This window comes from Eutrigla gurnardus (assembly GCF_963514095.1).
Source record: "Eutrigla gurnardus genome assembly, chromosome: 15".
In the NCBI taxonomy this organism is placed as follows: Eukaryota; Metazoa; Chordata; class Actinopteri; order Perciformes; family Triglidae; genus Eutrigla; species Eutrigla gurnardus.
The window spans coordinates 4,360,358-4,380,558 of record NC_139938.1 but is presented as its reverse complement, the minus strand read 5'-3'; the positions used below and the strand labels follow the sequence as shown (position 1 = coordinate 4,380,558).

Sequence of the window (20,201 nt, the reverse complement as noted above, 5' to 3'; positions counted from 1 at the left end):
AATTATTTTTGCAAATAGATGTCTGGGTGCACTTGATGGGAAAATGCTCCACCGCGTTCACTCGCCGGATGAATCCGAGCAGCGTGGGAGAGAGTCCCATGCTGGGAGAGTCGGCGTGGAGGACGGCCTGTAACAGAATAATCACAGGAGCGAGAGTGTGAGCGCGTCGGATGATCAACACCACCTAATTACATTGTTTTAATCTGATAGGTGATTGTGATCGAGTCAGTTGATACCGATCAGCTGATGGCACCCGGGAGCCCGCGACTTACCTGAAGCAACATGGAGCTCAAAGCCAAAAAGATCAAATATTAGGCGAACACTGCATCGGAGAGAAATCACACAGATTTATCAGAATTCTGCAGGCTACACGGCCTCGTATGTGTTGGAGCGACTTGTCCGTTTTAAAAGTCACTCCTGCACCGAAGCCCAAATTACATCCACCATCTTTTATTCAGCTGACCTCAGAGCAGTACTTCTGGAGTACAGGAAACCTCTCGACACTTTTGGGCATACAAATCATTTCGGCAGAATACATCGCATCGCGGCGGGTCTTGCTGCTCTACTTGAGCTAACGCGTCACCGATGCCCATCTGTCGAGGTGCGCTTTCCACCGAAAACGTGACGGTCCTCTTAAGGCCATGTTTAAATTCCCTGGAATAGCATGGCAAAGTAAACTGTGGTGTATTTACTCAAATGAATGATGATGCAGAGTCAGAATCCCCCCAGTGTGAGAGCAGGCTCGTGTGTGTGTGTGTGTGTGTGTGTGTGTGTGTGTGTGTGTGTGTGTGTGTGTGTGTGTGTGTGTGTGTGTGTGTGTGTGTGTGTGTGTGTGTGTGTGTGTGTGTGTGTGTGTGTGTGTGTGTCCCCTCCCAGAGCAGATGAACAGTGAGTGCTGTAGGGCCAGCTGCGTGACACGTAGTTGATTGTGTTATCACCCATTATTATGATTGTCTGGTCCCACACTTACGCCATATGATTTCTTTAGGCTTCCGTTGGTGATTGATCCCCTATTTAAAAATCCCCCACGTTTCTTTTTTTTTTACCCCCGTGGTGTACATCTTGATTCCTAATTAACAGCAACAGCTCCTTCCTTATCCCGTCTGTGCAATGTCCCCACCTACATGGGTTAGGAGGATCTTTATTATGGCAAGAGCCAAGCTATTATGATTAGAATTGATTTGCCCTGTGTATTCATTGATTTATGCCACACTGTAATAACATGCGGTTTACAGTAGCATCTCAAATTATTCACTATTTCTCACTACTATACTCACTATTATTGAATATCCTGCCTTTGTTTGCCATCATTATTGCATATTTTCAGAAATTATAGATGTGTAGCAAATTGCATGGGAATGCATTCCGAAACATGTAAAGGAAAGTACTTTGCAAACAGGGACCTAGGTCAGGAATGTCACTGTTGGACGATTCTGCAAAACCCTTGGTTACAGTCGCCTTCAGGGACGTCGTTTTTTACTCCCAATGTCAGCAATAAAAATAATTCTACTATATCAGCAGCACATGGTAGCTACAGTAGGCTGTGGTTAATGATAGAATAAAAAGGCTGTGGTTAAGGCAAAAAAATCCACATTTAAAATACAGTTAGGTACCAAACAAACTTGAAGTTGTAATCCTGAAGTCGAGCTGAAATGAAAAAAGCCTTTGAACCCTTTTAGATCACATCCCCTGGCATATCGTACTTTTAACAATACATGCTGAAAAATGTACAAAACATCTATTTCTTCGTATGTTTATATCAAAAGTCCAATATTGTTTTTTTCTTTGTGGAAAACAAAATATGAGGCGTGCTGACATAAGTGAGAATCAACCAAATTTCAACCAATCATATCATGACATCCATCAATCAATCTGCAGCTTCGGCTCTGCACAGAGCTGGAGAAGGTCATGAGCTCATCTTTTCAGGGATCAAATCAAATTCCTCCCAATGTTTTTTGTCCTTCTACCCGTCCGGTTTCACAGTGCAGAAGTTTTTACCTGTACGGAAGAAATGTGCCTTTTTATTAACTCCAGATATCAGTAGGTCGATTTAAGCAACTCAAACTAGTAAGATAACCACAGGGAGGACTGTAGCTGCGATTAACAAAAAGGCAAATGTTATTTCTCAATTTTCCTGGGTTTTTGGAAAGTGGATCACATTTTCACACAAAGGCCACCTTTCCTCTTTTTCAAAACAAACAACATTAAGAAAAGAGAAAGCAACAAATTGTTTATCTTTATTCTTGGGCTCCGCTGTCTATATTGCAGGAGTAACTGCGTTTACACATATGGAGCTCCTCTGGTTTATTTTCAGAGAAAATGGTTATTGCCAAAGAGAGGAAACACTGACGGTTATCTCAGCCTTTCTGAAAACATTTTAATTATTAATTAGTTTGGATACTAAGAGCACATCTGGACCACGGTGCATTAACAGAGCAGTTTGGGAGCCGTGTCTTTATCAGCAGACACACACCAAAACCAACAAAAAGACATAAACTAAACAAACAAAAGGATGAAAACCGAATAATAACAATGAGAATTAAATCAGCGAATGGGAGATGTTAAAGGAGTCGTATCAAAAAATGAACTTTTCCACTTCCCCTCACAATTCCTTCAACTCAGTGGAGCTCAAGTCATCGTACCTTTTAGCTCTCTCATGCATGCTATCTTTTATATTGGACAATTAAACATTTAACTTAATAAAAATACAGCAGTCACACGGAGGGATTTCATAGTCTGATCTCTTTCTGTAAGAACAAACATCCCCATCTCTGACCCGATACATCAATAGTGTGATGATACGTGGGAGAAGTTATATAAGTTGTGCAGACCGGGAGATTGCTCTGCAAGGAAACGCAATGGAATTTTATTTTTTTGAACTTTTAATATTACTGAGCTCTGAAAAAATGTTGTCTGCCACAAAATCCCCCCAGATCTACAATGTTTTCAACCACAAAATGGATTTAATTATGTGATTGGGCTATTCCTATTTTATTCATCATTTTGTATTTCTTGTAATAACATTATATTTGGACAGAGGCTTATATAAACCAGGCCTTTATTCAATATTATACATTACACAATCTAAAATGAATGGCCTGCCTCAAGTTGTTCATCTGGACTTCTGTTCCACACAACATAACGGGAATCATCTCTGAGGTCATTTTTCAGTTTAGACTGACAAGCAAGTCCTTCGTAGCACGAACCCTCCTTGCTTTATGAAAGGCTTTGTTGATAATGGTTTGAATAGGGTAATGATTCTAGGAGCCAAGGTGATGGCTGCTATTAACGTGACTGTTTCCAAGGTGACGGTTCTCAAATGGCAAAAATGGTGTGTGTGTGTGTGTGTGTGTGTGTGTGTGGGATGATCGTCTGTAACGATTGTTTATGATTTATTTGAGAGAAAAAGTATTTTGAGTGAAATTGTTGTGTTAACTTACAAAATGAGTTGTGAAGTTTTTGTCAACGATGTAATGAATATGAGTTAAAGACAGTTAATTGCATTGACCACCAAACTGACACAAGATTGCCGATTGTAATAAACTATATCTAGATGAACATAATATTCATGCAGTTTCCTTCAGCGTTTATTGGACTCTAAGTGTAAGTGTTCGGAAACTTCTGGTGTTGTCCATTATCGCATCCACATGAATTAAGAAACAAATCAAACATACATAATCAATTTACAATAACAAAATAATGCCCTATGACATTGATTGTAATTTTCTCCCGAGTCCGTGTTTTCCATTTTGTCACCAGAAAATGGTGGATGGATAAAATGTCACCAACTACCAGGAATTCAACATTCAAAATGTTATGAATATCAATTAATTTGATTGCACTATTCATTTATTTTCTCAAAGAAGGTGATTCAGCATATAAAACAAAACATTCCTTCCTTTTGTAAAATAAAGTTTAAAAAAGTTCAAAATCCTAAATATTGTAAATAATGTAGCCAAATAGTGTAACCCATTTTCTTTTGTCAACGAAAAAGGCTGTGGCTTTATAATTTAATAATCCATAATGTTCACACCTTAGCTCCATGGTCTGGGTGAATCGAGTGCTATACTGGTGTAGCATCAGATCTTTCTCAACTCAAATGTTTGTTCCATTAGTTTTACTTTTACTCCAGCTGTCTCCACTTAAACCATGACTTACCCTCCATTCCCACATCTGTCATTGTCCATGATCCTTAACAGATAAATCCCAAGGTGCACCCAGTCTTTTTGTCTCATTACATCTACATATCACTCCGTGCCTCTAATATAACTCTATGTTCCCACCATTCTGTTCGTGCAAATCCTGCCATTTCATCTTAAATCTCCACCACTTCTCCAGCACAGCCCTTATCAGCCCACACTGGTGCAGCACCCAGGCTGCAGGAATATGCACACAATATGCACACAATCACATTTCAGGCCTCATTTTCAGAAGACAACTGGCTGGACTTGTTTTGGATCACATGACAGGAACAAGGCATGCTTGGAACTGTGACAACAGGGATTGCATTACTTAATGGTTCAATTAAGTGATCACGCATTTCAAATTAAAGTGAGTTCACCCAGCAGGGGTAAGTTTTGATTCACTCCAAAATGTTGGCTTTTGTTACCACTCACTTCATTGTCCCTGCAAACAAACGCGTGAAAAGGAAATAAAGATCTGAAATTATAGTATTTTAACCAGGTTATTCTTACAGCAGTCCTGTTGACATCGACAGACAAGTGTTAATACGACAGCTGCAACAACCAGATTAATGTCTTAATTAGTATACAGGGCTATTAGTGCAGACGTAAATGTACCCGCTATCATGTAGGGCTGTCATTGGCCCCTAAAATCAATGTTAATGATGAATTAGCTGAAAAGAGCCTCATTACGTAACACACAGCTGGCAGGAGATGTTTAATTGGCTTTTACACTTTGTGTACAAAATTGGTTATAGTTGTACTGTAGTTTATTAATTATATAACCTGCTAGTTTCTCTGCTCTGTGAAACTTATTTCATTGAATAAAGCCCTGCAGTCACTTAGAGGATATTACATGAGTTGTGAGTCGGGCTGTCGCGGTGAAAGAATGTCCTCTGCAGTGATATGCAGGTTTTTCTTTTTTGGAAATTACTTCATTTATCCTGACTTTAGATTCTAAGTGTCATTATTAGGTATATTGTTGCTTTTTAAAACAGTTTAAAAACTTCTTTTTTTTTTAAGCTGAAATGGTTTGGTTATGTGTGGTTGCTATGATACGCAATATCTGTTGTAAAAATGTTGACATGTAGGAGGACGATACGGCACTCTACGTGTATCCGTTTCTCCTCCATTGTTGACGCCTGCGGCTTACATGGAGGATGTGACCGTTGGTTTTTGTGGCATTTGTCCCGCCCCTCCTACATTGTGATTGGATCGCTGTAAAAACAAAGATATGGGACAACCTCAGTGTTTTACAGAACATTTTTCAACTCTTGAAAACCAGAAGAAAAAACACCAAACGGTTGGCTTTTCAATAGAGTAGTACTGCAATATTGCTAGTTGTGAGGGAAACTTGCTGTTTGAAGATACGTACAGTGAAATAAAAGGCATTGGGACAATGTTCTGATTTGAAAAATGCAGCGAGCCATTGATCCAAAACATAGACACAAGACAACAAAGGAGCTTTTGGGGGCCAAACATCGCTCAGGCTTCGACAGATTAAAGTCCCAGAAACACGATAGATGTCAAGGTATTAACGATAGATGTATTATTAACGTTACACTTTGCTTTCGCGTCATTGTTCCTGTGCTGTGAGATCGAGGCCTAAATATGATTTTAAAAATCTTTTTAATGGCATCCTGATTTAGAAGTCGCATTATGCTGAGTGTGTATCGTCTTCACAAACTATGAGTACGGTGGAGCTTTAAGAAAGGGGATTACAAGATGATGAGCTGCAACTTGACATTCAGCAAACCACTTAACCACGCATGTCACCCCTGCTGCCTGCGGCTGCCTCTGTTTTAGCCGTGACAGCTTCTCCCTGCGTCGCTCTTTGCTCGCTGCTGCTCCTCGCCTTTTTGATGCCGCCCTCTTCTCCGTCCTCGTTTCGACCTCTCACTCCTTTCATACACCCTCGCACAACCGTACGCGTTGTCCGCTTCTTCCTGAGATCACAAACCTCCTTTGCTTTGGCTACAAGTGGGCTTGAACTTACGACCACCAAAATTGCAATAAAGCAGGAGTTGCATTAGATATCTTGCAGCAACGGGCAGAAGTTGTTGAAATAAGCCTTAAATATACAGCAAAAAAATGTGAATGCATGATATAAAAATCCACTTCCTCTTTAAGAAAGCTTGGATCTGATTTGATGTTATCAATCCATACACACACACACACACACACACAATATGTTGAAGTAAAGTTGATGATAATGAAGTAAAGCTATAAAATACAGAACACAGAATGATTTATTACAGAACACCATCATCTATAATGAATTTGGCAGCTGTGGACTTGTTTGACGACAGTAAAGCATAATGTTATCTTAGGGCATCTAGTGGCAGATACTGTAAATTTCCTTCGCAGTCCTTTGCTCAACAGTGAGTTTGGCATATTCGTCTCCAGGCATTATTGTAATACTAGTGATTTATAAAGTGGCCTATCCCCTGGCTTTTATGCTGTTTTATTTTGCTAACTAACTACACGTGGAGCCGTTCTCCATACAAAGAGGGATTTGCTTGTCAGTCGGATGTGGCTTTCACAGCCGCTAGTGATTAGTCAGACTCGCACATTGCCAGCGAAATGTTCATAACACGTCCACATCAAGAACATGAGACACATGACAATGTATTACTGTGGAGCCTCTCAGACAAATGTGATTTTTGGAGATAAAAAACGCCGAGCAGGGTATCGTCACCCGAATGCACCAGTGTATCTCCTTGACACCAGAGGCGGGAGCATGATGTAAACTCGTGTGATGTTGTGAGGCTCTGGCTCGCTGTCATCACTTCTCAATGATCACGTTCAAAGTAGGCTAAAGCAGCGTCTGGCCCATGGCTACGTTCAGACTTCCTGTCAGCCCGGGATCCTCGGGCCCTGTTCACTCTTTCTCGGTCTCGAGCCGAGAATAAAGCTGATTGCAGTTTTGCTAGGGGGGGGAGCGTTGAACGTGCCTGCCTGAGGAACGCGAGCTAGTTAATTCAATGTTATCCAGTAAATCTCCTTTTAAATTCCCCCCTCTAGACATGCTTTTATGTATTGTCTTCATCTTTGCAACCACTCTGTTTCCTCTGATTTATTTCTTCCAGATTTGAAGAAAAGATGATCGCGAGCACCATTATTATTAGCTTTATTATTCTCATTTTTACATGTAACAGTAGGCCTGCGTCGGTGAGAGTGGGCATTCATGTCAACATGGCTGAGCTGCCTTCTCCATTTAACTTAGTGGGCCATTCTACTCTTAAATTAGCTTTGAGCTCGAGGCAAAGCAGCTGTCAGGCTGCTCCCTCAAACTGTATCGCCCACAGACACCTACACACGCTAACGCAGCTAGCATTTCACCTAGATCATCGCTAATTAGTGTGTCACCACATTGTGCACTCTACTTAAAGTATGACGCATTCGCTCCCCTCACGACTACCAAACACACTTAAGGAAGCAGATGAATAAAAAGAAACAGCCCCGCGAGGGTGGCCGTGATGGTTCATGTTGATTTTGAGGGTGTCTGGCCCCGCCGCTGTCAAGGTACCTTGCTTTGTGTGCTGGGAGGAGAGTCGTCAGATAAAGGCTTTTCCATCCATGTGATCTACAGGTGTTAAGTAGAGAGAACAGTGGTGACTAACAGCAACGTATGGATTTTCTGGTCCAGCAGTGACAGAGGGCCTTTTCTCTGACATCTCCTATCTGCTCCCACTCTGCTGCTTTATGATCCCCGCTGCTGCTGCTTTAATAACCCACACTGACGCCCCACTAAGGACCCTTTAATCGATGTGTACGTGATCCTTTGGGAACTTTATTTTTAATCCTAACTTGTGTTTTCATGTTGTTAATTATTGGGGTCAGCAGCGTAGTGAAAGCTATATAATGACATTCAATTTCTTTTGACCTGTGTTTTTTAAATTGAGCTCGTCGAGGCCTCCGCCGCTCAGGAGTCAGGGTCTGTCCAGCAGGCCTTCGTCCCTTTTGAATGAGATGCTTGCAGTCGTTCCTCGGGTTAATTGGAGTTATAATGAGTGTGAAGTGACGTTTCCTTGTGGATATTCCCGCATGTGGATATTCACACGGGCTGCAGTGTGATGAGGATGGGAAAGCAGTGGCAGATGGAGCGGCCATGTTATCTGATTGCGCTGCTCTGTGAGTCGTGAGGGCTTATGGTAAATAGAATAAATTGTGGGATGAAGCTCACGGCCCTCATCAGCACTAACAACACAGTGGTTCTCCGCAATTATGGGGTTGCCATCAAATTAACACTGTGACAAGAACGTACAACCTCAAAGCTTTATTTTCTCAGACAGATCCCTGATAACAATCTAAATCCCCCTGTTTAGCATTTATAAGCAATATACAAAGACTAAATAACTGGTTTATAACGCAAGTTAATAACACAATATAATGTAGAAACAGATATAAGTGTTTGTTAATGTATTTATGAAAAACTATAAATCCTTCTTCCCTTTATTAATGTTTGTGTACCATATAAATGCTAAAATAACCCCTGACATTAAAGCTTTGAGGAGAGGAATAAATTGGGAATATAGGGTATGTGTCTATGTATCACGCTCCAAGGATTGCATAACTAAAACAAATTTTGATGTATTACTAGTTGATATGATATTGATTTTTTTCTTATAGTGATCAATACAAAAATGTAGCTTGGAACGAATAATCTTTCAAATTGCTAGAAACATAGAATTCGTCCTAAGTGTAGCGCTGTAGCAAAGACCATGGGATCAGTAAAATTGAAGTGTTTTCCCCCTTGGCAACATGAAAGTGCAACCTCAGCATGATTGCCAAGTTGTCATTTGTCCTGAGGGCAAAGCAAACCTCATTTCCAAAATGGAAAGAGTTCATTCGTGAACATACAGTTATAACGCTCAGTTTATTTCATGGTGATCTGCTCATTCATTGTTGATGATGATGGGGACAATCAATATTGATTCCAGGTTTAGTGGAAATTTGGCTGTAAGGTTTTATTGAAGTGCTTATCAAATGGAAATGTTGGCCTGGTGGTAATGCAAGATGAAGGGTCAGGGGGTCATGAAGATCATTAGAAATTATCCTCTGGGGACACTGAATATAGATTTCAAATTTGATGGCTGTCTGGCAAGTACTTCCTGAAATATCTTGCTTTGGCACCAAAGCATGGCTGTGCGATATATTGAATTAATTAAAATGCCAGCGGTATTTACATTGTGCCCAAAAATGTGCATAACAGCTGGCTACCTTTAGTCACGACAGAGCTGTAAACTAAGACATGAAGAGGGCACTTAATTATGGGACAACGCTGACTCTTGTTGCATCAGTCGGCTGAAATGCGTTTCAGTTTTGACTTTTTTCAGTCTGTTCTGACCTGGCGGCTAGCTAACGTTAGCCGGCCAGCTGTCTGAAGATTCCAGTTTGATGTCTTGTAAGGGAACACGAGGAGCAGGAGCAGATGAGTCGCTGCGCATTCTGTTATATTTTTACTCATATCTGTGCTGAAACTGACTGATTATTAAAGTGGATGTCCGTGCTCTGTTGAGTTGAAGCATCTGGCACTGACAGTCTATAGTTATATTAGATCATTATTGAGTATGCATAACACTGACAGCCTTGCAGATGGTGCAGGTGTTATTCTTGCTCAACTGTCTTGCACATTAGGTCCTAAAATATATATATATATATATATATATATATATATATATATATATATATATATATATATATAATAATATTTAAATCATTGTTTTAGCATTTTGCAAGATTTGTATTAAAATCATGAATCACTCCTTAATTCTGTTTAGCCCAAAGAGTGTTTAATGCAATAAGGAACAAAAATACATATATGTTTCTGTGATAGGCACCTGTTTATCCTCCCAGCACCCCATCATGACTGGGTTCACCTAAAACTCTTAAACCCGCCTGTTTAATATGTTACAGACATTATTATCAGCTAGAAGAAGATGCATCTTAAATTATGCTGTTTTCTTTTTTTTACCTTCACAACTTGAAAGCATATACTACAAAAATAAATATGCATCTTCCCATAAGGTTCAACAGTGATCCTATTACAATAATCCTAAAATGGTTTAAAGCTCGATTGACATAAAGTCTGCCGAATCTCTGCCTATAGCTCTCTGCAGCCCTCCCCTTGTCCTCTGAGGCTTCAGTCTTCATTATGTAGCGTGTCACGTTGTCGAGAAAAAACACTTTGAATGTGTTCTGTAATTAAAAGTCACATTTGAAATCAGGTGGGCTGTTGGTGACATTGTTTTTATCAGATACATTTGTGTACATTTGTGGCCAAAAATTAACTTATGGCACAATTTTACAGTAACTAATGTATCCAATTCTGTAAGACAGCATCGTGGAGTTGTTACAGATTGCAAAGGTGAGGAACTGACTTTTCTAGTGGCTACCTCCCAAATTAATTCTGATATAATGCTGCACTCCAGGAGTGGCAGCCGTTTCTTCAATCATCTCCTCTTCCTGTTTCACCCAGTCCATCCTGGCGGTCTGTATACTTATTCATCTTTGCTCGTCCATGTACGATATAAGCGTTAAATGTCCATTCAAAGATTTAATGTTGAATGTCAAGATTTTAACATTACAATATCTGCAGTTAAGTCATAGCTAATCATTTTATACATGCCTACTTAATGCTAACCCCATGATAGCTGCGTTAATTATCAGCGCTATATTTATCACACGTGGTTTCAATCGCTCAGCAATAAAGCATATAAACGTAGTTTCCCCTAAATGTCAAACTTTTACTTTAAATAGGATGTTTAACATACCGTTGCCCTATACAGATGTCACCGCTTTCAATTGGCACAAATGCCATAGCGTTAAAGGTACCCCGCAGTAGCAGAAAGCTTTTTCCAGCACTAGCTGCAGTATGCTCCAACAGCCACCAGGTGGCGCATACAAGTGGTCCAGACTGCAACAACAGGGTGTAAGCCGAGCCCTGATTACTGCTATAGCTATTTCGGTGTATCAGAGCGGAATTTAAAGGAACATTGTGTAGCGCAGGGCTTTTCAACTATATTCTTTAGGGGGCCACATTTCCAGAAAGTTAAGGGCCTGAGGACGTTTTCCCTGACCCACTCGACCCCTTTCTGGCCTTATCAATCAACACCTTTTGTCTTTTCGCTAATTTGTGTTTATTGGGTACCATCTCTGAAATATAAACTCCAGATATTACACACATTTTCCTTCAAAACATGATAATAAAGTTCCCCTGGGCACTTGGTTATGTTTTTATAAGGGGAACCTAGTATTGATATTTAAAATTGCAATCTGCAACCACACTGCAAGATGCTGCCAAATCCTACACACCATACCTTTAAAGTGGAGACAACTCTGTCGCCATACATCAATTTAAATTAAAGGATTAATTTTTCTCTCATCTTCACACCGGATTAATATCACTATATAACATGAAAAGTTTATTATAGGATTGAGGGAACGGTGCACGGAGAACGGATAAATTGATATCATCTCTAGATGAGCCGCCCGCCGCCGAGTCGTGCTGCTCACGGTTGTAAAGTACTGGTCCAACAGCATCGACGCTGCGTGTTTTCAAACTCTTACTTCGTGTAGGTTAAGGTCTAAATGGTTATGTCAGCTTTCGCTTTCTTCACAGATGTACATTCTTTTAAGCGTAGCATTATTCCCAGTTTGGCTGAAGTGAAAAACGTAGTAGAATCATATTTTGAGTGGAGTATCCCTTTTAATTGTGATAATAAAAATGCTGTAATATAAATCTCACATTGCCCACCCCTAATGCATCTAACATTTTCTAACATTATCCAACATTAACCGTCACATGTTGGTCATACCAGGGAAGGCAGGATTTGCAAAGCCCCTGAGAGTATTGACTTGTGCAAACTTTTCATTAATAAGATGAAGAATCTGGTATTTCCTCTTTCAAAACATGCATAGACTTGTTTGAATAAAAATCATCTGACTTTGTTACTAAAGAAAGTACCGATAAACCTCAGAGCTTTACAACTCACTTTACCATCAGTAGCCAAGAAATCACTAGACAACAAGATTCTTTCAGCTTATGAAATGACAGAATCTTTCATACAGTGAAAGTCATTACATATAAGCTCTAAATGGCACGAGTGATTTATCTTACCATCAGATGTCGATGCAGAGAAACATAGTGTCTCAACATTGGCTGCAGGAGAATACACCATACGGCCACCAGAGCTTTGTTTTTTGTCTCGTTAATGGGCCCTTCTTCTGACCGCAGTGACCGTAGATAGCAGGCGAGCAAATCTGGTAAAAAAAACTCAGCACTCTGTTTCTGGCCTGCTGAGCTGCTTGTCAACCACAGATGTTGACTAGCGGAGGAGAGCAGCTTGACAGCTGAAGAAATGCGTGTAGTTTTAACACTCAAAGTGGAAACAAAGCAATTTAAAATCCCCGAGGCAAGCATTTCCCCCAACACCGCCGTTCTGCGAAAAGTTTTCCCAAACCACTCTGACCATTCCATTTTAAACATACCCATAAAAGTGTCCCACTGGCAGAGACATTACCTTCTCAAACTGCTTCAGCTGACAGGACTGCCTATTATATAACAGCAGCGTAAAACAGTCTGGTGATTTGTGTGTCAATTTATCCCATTTTATGCGTGAGGATGCACGCCCGATGCCATTTCAGCTCACGGATGGTTGACATGAACAGATGTTAGGGATGTTCGGGTGCTACCATTTGCGAGTCACATGTGAGAGGTTGAGAACAGACCAATTTATGCTCACCGTACAGTCTCACATGCAACATCTGATGCCTCATCGGATTTTACGCATGTGCGTGTACGTCGTACGTCATGCAGGGAGGCAGGCGAGCATCGCAGAGAACAATCTGATGGCTGCTTGACCCTCACCTGTGCTATCTCAGTGAGGACATACTTTCCGTCTGCAACACAGCAACTGCTGTGTATGCCGAAGGTGTTCTGACCTTGGGTTTGTGCTACATGTTCGGTCCCATTTCCCGACTGAATAGGAGCACAGATGGCTGGAACTACAGCAAATATGAGCAGTGAGCAATGACCGCACTGCTATTTGAAACAGGATTCATACAGTGTATACTGTATCGGTGTGTATGTTTAGTCTGTGCCTGCATTGGTTCCAGTATATTCATCATGATGAATGATCATGCCAACTTCCAATAAATACCTCTGACTTTCATGTGTAATTTGCTGCCTGTTAGCTTAGCTTAGCATAACGGCTGGAAATAAGGGATAACCTGCTAATCAGTACCTCCAAAGCTCTCTAATTAACATCCTATATCTTCTCAGAGGCCTTTTCTGGTTACCTGGCAACCCCATGGGGATGACAGGCCCGGCCAAGATCTCGTCCAGCAAACACACCCCCAACGTTTCATTGTAGATGTGCTGGTAGATTAACTTTGTTACCTTCGCAGAGAGCCAGATTAGCTTTTTTCCTACTCTTTCCACTTTGTTTTGCCAGGCTAAGCTAACCATCTCCTGAACATAGCTTCATATTCAACAGACGGAGAATGGTATCAGTCTTAATCATCTAACTCTCAGCGACAAAGCGATTAAGCTTTTTTCCCCAAAAATGTCAAACTTTAAACATACTTGGCTGAGTAGAAGAAGGTAAAGCAAAAAAATGAACACATCACCTTCAATTCTTTGCCTCTTGTTCCAAATAAGTCTAGTGGCTTCCATAAATCACGCAATCTTACCCTCTCACAATGAGTCTTTTACTACGACGCGGAGAGAGTCACGTACCGTGTATAATTCACATTAATGTTTTTCTAAGTTGGACTTTCAGCTTGACTTTGTACGCACACTAACTGAAAATGCCGGGTGTCCTTACACATCATACCGCCTCCCAAGGATGTACTGTAGAGTTGTCATGAGATGGAGCATCAGAAGGCTTTAATGAAGTGAATATTTTTTTCCAGACAACTGGTTCCTGTTTTGTCCTCATGAACCAGTACCCCTCACATCACTAACGTTGAACATCCTGTAATGTTGCACACCATCTTTCAGCTGTCGTGTCCGCCGGCCCGGCAGCCGAGTGTGGATATTGCGGAGTCGAGGGTCGGGGGGACGAGGTGGCATTCAACCGACGGTTAGCGCCACATAAAGCCTTTATCACACCTAAACGGCTCCGTCTCCCAAAGCCGGAGCGAGATAAGCGCTGGTAGTTCGTCTGTAATGATGTGGAAGCGGGAATCAGCTGAACTGAGTTGAGAGGGAAAGGCCACCTCTGACACGGTGGGGGGTGGGGGGGGGGGGGATGCAGGGGCCAATGGGGTTTGCCTCATTCCCTCCTCAAAATGATTATTTGTTTCGTCTTTTCTGTGGCTTCGAGATGATTACGAGATGAGCGTTGTATTACACTTCAAAAGTACTGTAATTATCTGCGAGATGAAATGTGAAGCGGGGGCCACATTACACCCTGGTCATTGAAAAGGTTTCCCTTTGGACTACAAATTAGGTTTTTTGCAACGAGACCAAACATTCTCAGACAATGCTCCAGTGAGACGGCGTATTTAAACAGAATATTTGAGCGATGTGCAGTTACACAGGGATTTAAATCAGCGCCACATACACCTCCCTCACCTGTTGTTGGAACGGGAGGACGACAAGGGAGACATGAACTGGAAACTTTTCACCTGGCTTAAAGTTACTGCAGTGTGGGCACTACATGGCTGACCAGCAGCCAGCCTTCCTCTGTGCCACCAGCGCCCAAGCTCCCCCGCTCCCCTGCCAGCCCGTCCGTTGTCTTGTGTCATCTGGCAGACTTTTGTCGTCCCTCCAATGGATTAAACGGCAACACATTGTTTTAATAATGATATCACTGATATCCAAACATCTCTTCCTGTCTGTCTCTACTATGGCTAACAACCAACGAAGCCTGGTCTTATATGACCGGTGTGGCTAACTCGCCCAAAGTCTCATTTGATTGGATGAGTTTTTCTAAACGCCCCTGAGTGCAGCATGAGTCATCAAACATTTTTCCAACCCTTTTACAGAAGAGGAAAGGCAGGGGCTTTGATGTAAAAAAAGAAATACTGTGATTTTTTTTTTAACTTATATTTGGCATACAATTAACAGGCAGACACAGGATTAAAGCTGGGTTAATGTATTTTTCATTTCACTGGGTCTTTAACCCTGCCTTCACATGCTCATTATAAGCTTCACTTCAAATTCCTCCTAGTTGGACACATTATGGAGTTCATGTTCAACTTTTGCAAACCTGTATATCAAATCTTTATCCAATATTTCTGATAGCATGGCAGATTAAAATGTAACAAATATATTATTTATAATATGTTGAATTTCCAAACCTACCAGATTACCTTTGGCCCTTTCCACAGTTTTCACCCCAGGGTGCCTGTTAGTTAACAGCTCTAAATAAGCTGTGTTAGCACCCTGCACTAGGGAGTCGTTTCTATATTCATATTCATTGATTCTTGTGTGAAATGTGACAAACGTTTGATTTTAGACATATGTCAGTCGTAAAATGCACTGAGACACAATCTGGATACACTATTCCTAGACAGGGCCTTTAAAAAATCAAGAGTCTAGCCGGCTGGCCCACAGCAAACTGCTTATCAGGGAAAGTGGTGATAAAATGCAGCATACAAATGCCACTAAAACTGTGTATCCAGCTCTATAATGCAGTCATGTGGCCTTGCAGCGTCAGAAAAGAAAAGATATATAAATATATAAGTGCACGTGACTCTTTATGATCGTTGTTGGTTAATGAGCTAGCTGGCTAAAAGGTGGAAAAACAGGAGCAACACAGTGGCTCAATTGAGGGATCTATAAAGACACCAATGAATGAAGAATGTGTTGTGGGACAACATAGTGGCGTATGTTCTGCTGCTTTCATATCTAATGAAGATGTATACCTCCTATTATAGACACAATCCCTTCTGCACTATACTATCTGCAGCAGTGATCGTTGCTGATTGCGTGCTTCATCTTAACTTTTGCTTTCTGTGCATGAAGTCTGCATAGTTGTCCTCTTTGTCGATGTGTCACCATTGTTCGGATAATTCCAACACGCTGTGTCACAGCGGAATTAAATTTAAGTCTAACAACTGTACTCTTAAGTGCTATAATTCTCACTGACATCATTATTATCTGTTCAAATCAATTATCTTAAATACCGCTAAATCACAAGACATTACAGACATATAACCCTCGGTGTCTGTTGTAGTAGACAAAATTGCAAACTATAGCCTCGGGGTAATATAAATGCACTACATCTGCACCCGTGTGTCATTATTCCTTCTTTTTTGAGCTAGCAGACACTTCATCTTCGGTAGAATCAGCTTACATATATTGTCCTCTTGTGCCTTTTAAAACACACTGACGGGGTTTAAAGAGCACACTTACTCACACGCTGACTCAAACCTGAAACCTGTCTGTGTCTTCCAGGTGTAATCTGCTTCCTGACTGCAGCTCTGGACCCATCAGGCGTTCCAAAGAGGGAGACGGATGAGACCACAGAGTCTACCTGAGAATGTCTACCTGTCCCTCCGCCTCGCCATGTCGCCCTAGGAAAACAGCTAGCCCGTCCCCTTCCACAAATCCTCTTTTTGCCTTTGTTATTTCCCATAACCCACTGAGTTTGTGACCCCCCCCTCCCTGTCTACACCCAGCTGAAGACCTAGTGATATGACTAAAAGAGCCTTTATTTTGGACATGTTGTTTTTTCCTCTCAATGCTGCCAGCCACCAAGGCTATGGTGGGAAGCGTCATTATACTACTCAGCAGGTTGCCAATCACTGTCTGCTGTGGCTCTTGGGACTAGTGCTACACCTCACCCTTTCCTCGTGCCAACGGGTCGACCTGAAACACCCCATAGTGTCCACTAGCTACGGAAAGATACGAGGCATCAGGAAGGAGCTCAACAATGAGATCTTGGGCCCTGTGGAACAGTACTTAGGTGTGCCGTATGCCACCGCGCCCATTGGCGAGCGCCGCTTCCAGCCTCCCGAAGCTCCGGGCTCCTGGCAAGAGATCCGCAATGCCACCCAATTTGCACCAGTGTGTCCCCAGAATGTCCACGGGGTTTTACCTGAGATCATGCTGCCAGTGTGGTTCACAGACAACCTGGACGCTGCGGCGACCTACGTCCAGAACCAGAGTGAGGACTGCCTTTACCTCAACATCTATGTGCCCACTGAAGATGGTGAGTGAGACTAAACTCTCATGCGAGATATAGGAAGAGATCAAGTTTCAGCGTATGAACAGCTTGTACTTTTTTTCATCATTTCAAATTTCAGATTTTTGTGATCAGTTACCCAGGATTATGTTGAGTGGAAGAAGAGCTCTAAGCGTCTCGCTCCAAGAGACACCCAGTATATTCCAAAATATATAACCAAATATATTCTCTGATAGTCTCCGGGTTTTGTGTTAATATCGGTTTCATTTAGTATTGGTTTCTCAATACTATTGGATTTTTTATACAATACAGTACGTTTTATAGACGTACATACTGCAGCATAGTCACTTATGCAAGATTTCTTGTGCTTGTACACTGTTAAGCAATAAGATACAATGTAGTTTTATTTCTCCTATTTAATTAATTTGAACGTTTTGTCAAATATTCAAAAGTCATACAGAACATGCTCAACTAACTAGCTGCTTTTTGTACCAATTAGCCACATAGCGACGTGCTACGTTTCAGCTTGAGTAACGCTAATGTGCTTAAACCATGCATGAATATTAGATTTTCATAATACTAATTGTGTTATCTTAGCCCACTAGCGCTGCAGAGTAAGTCGCATGCGTTTTGAGTGACTGAACAAAATGAAGTGCTGATGTGGTAAATCACAGGGTGACTCACTCGCACATTAACATTTTGTTACTTCAACCCGTATGAGGAACATCGCTCCAACCAGTTACACACAGACCCTGCATTGCGACATTTTTCAGAAAATTGTCACTGTTATTCAATTTAATAAAGTCAGGGTTTTCCAGAAAGCCCTATAGGAACTAGCTAGCATTAGCGATGCTAACATCATGTCTGTGTTCAGGATAGGAAAACTAATGCTGGTGTAGCAGCTCACTTTCAAGAGATTATAGCAAATATAATACACTGTCATTTTAATGTAGTAAGTGTTGTCTAGAAAGTAACAGTAACTAATGAGCATTGTCAATGCTAACATAAATTAGAGAGTATATGAATAAGCCACAGTTTACTTTTAATTGTGAACATGTAAGCTAGACAAACATGCATATCTTGGTGATTTCAGTTAGCCAAAGGGCTTACACTGACATACATAGCATTATTTTTGAATACTTGCTTAATACCATTTTGTTGGCACATGCCAGTATCATGGTTTGACTGGAATGAGGCTATTTACTTCGGATTTGTATTGCATGTCATGCTGTTGTAGCAGCTGGGTTGGGAGAAAAACAAACACAATGCATTGTCCAAGTCAACCTTGTTTAAGCCTCTTCATGGCCTATCTGGGTGTCTTGATCCAGTGGAGCCTCCAACAAAGCAGCAAAGCCGGTAAAAGAACACAGGATCAAAGGATAACTTTGGAGACAAAGCATACGTTTCTGATAATAGTAAGCAAGGATAATGAAATGTAAAAAACTCAATGTGAAATAGACTCACCTGAGATTTCCGTGAGAGCACACAAAAAAACACATATTTATGCATTACTGCTCCCCTATACGAGGTGAAGTCAAACTCCAGGATTAGTCTGAGTGGTGCACAGCGCTGTTGTATTTTAACACTAAAGCTGAAACCTTAACCTACTTAGCGAGATTGTGTTAGTGTTGCATAGTATTTATTTTGTCGATGAATGCTCTAAAGCCCAACAACAGGATGGAAACAGATTAATTGCTAGTGGAAAATATCAAGTATTACTACAGTATAATGTGAGACCAGAGCACCAGCGATGCTGTGTAGAAGAATATTTAAAAAGAGGATTGGAAAAAAAGATGTATTCGACTACTTTAACATAGGAAAGCGTACATTTATGGATAGAATAAGAGCTCTGCAGTTTACAGTGTGTATGCTGCACGCTACATATTTCACCGAGAGGCTGATGTAGAGTCTCCTGTGTGATTCCCAGGGGACAAGGTGTGCAAATGAGTGAGACTGATTTAACATGTAGCCCTGTCTGCTTGTCAGAATCTGTCACTTATTGTCAGGGGTCACTGCTTACACAAGGCTGATGCTGTCCCCAAGGATATGTTTTGCCCTGTGTGAGAGAGAAATAGAGACTGAAGGAGACTGAAGTGCCCCTGAAATCAAACGCACCACATTTTACACGTAACTGCTGTCACATTCACGCAAATAGTTTACATGCTGTTGGAGCTGTGATGTTGTCAGAAGTACCCCCTTTAAAGCAAAGCAATCCGGAGTCATTATTTATTAGGAGTTTAACTCAAAGCTCAGTTAGTCTGTGTAGCCGAGTGGTTACGGCGCATGTCATATAAACACAGACTGTATATGAGCGGGAGACAACGTCACCGTGATGTCACCTATTGGTTTGTTGACTGCCGTTTTGAAGCCTTGAGTTTGGCATTTTTTGATGTCGCCGTCTTGCTGACACAAGAGGGTGGAGCTAACTCCCAGACTGGACAGCCATTATAGCCTCACCCCAAAGCATACCCTGTTTTATTGTCTATTTGAGTCCAAAAAGGACCATCACGTTTACAACGTTCACTGAGGTAATAAATCAAGTGACTAGTAGGGTCATTTTATATATATATTTATATATACCACTGAACACTGTTCTCTGAGTTAGACAAAAGAAAATTCAGTTCTCCTGTCTTTCTGCATCTGTTCACCCCTCCTGATCTCTCCTCCCTGAAACCATCCTTGCCTCTTCTCTCTTCTCGCCCCTCTCCTCCATCTTTATGCAGATGGCGGTAGAAGGGGTCACTGTTCTGAATGCAAATGAGCTTCGTGCCCTTCCCCACCAGGCCACTATGAATCCTGCTTCTTCTTCCAAATAACTCCTTAGAATAATGTAAACAACACAAATGTTCTTGTAGATTGAGTTTTACACTCTCTGTGTATC

At 41.3% G+C, this 20,201-nt stretch overlaps 1 protein-coding gene across 1 annotated transcript in view; it reads left to right on the top strand.

Moving 5' to 3' along the window:
- Positions 1-20,201, top strand: part of nlgn2b (neuroligin 2b) — a 55,227-nt gene that overhangs the window by 8,582 nt on the left and 26,444 nt on the right. The window contains exon 2 of the mRNA XM_084028869.1: positions 16,591-17,347. Within this exon, the coding sequence (XP_083884995.1) occupies positions 16,831-17,347 (517 nt within the window). The 5' untranslated portion in view covers positions 16,591-16,830. The remainder of the gene's footprint in view (positions 1-16,590; positions 17,348-20,201) is intronic.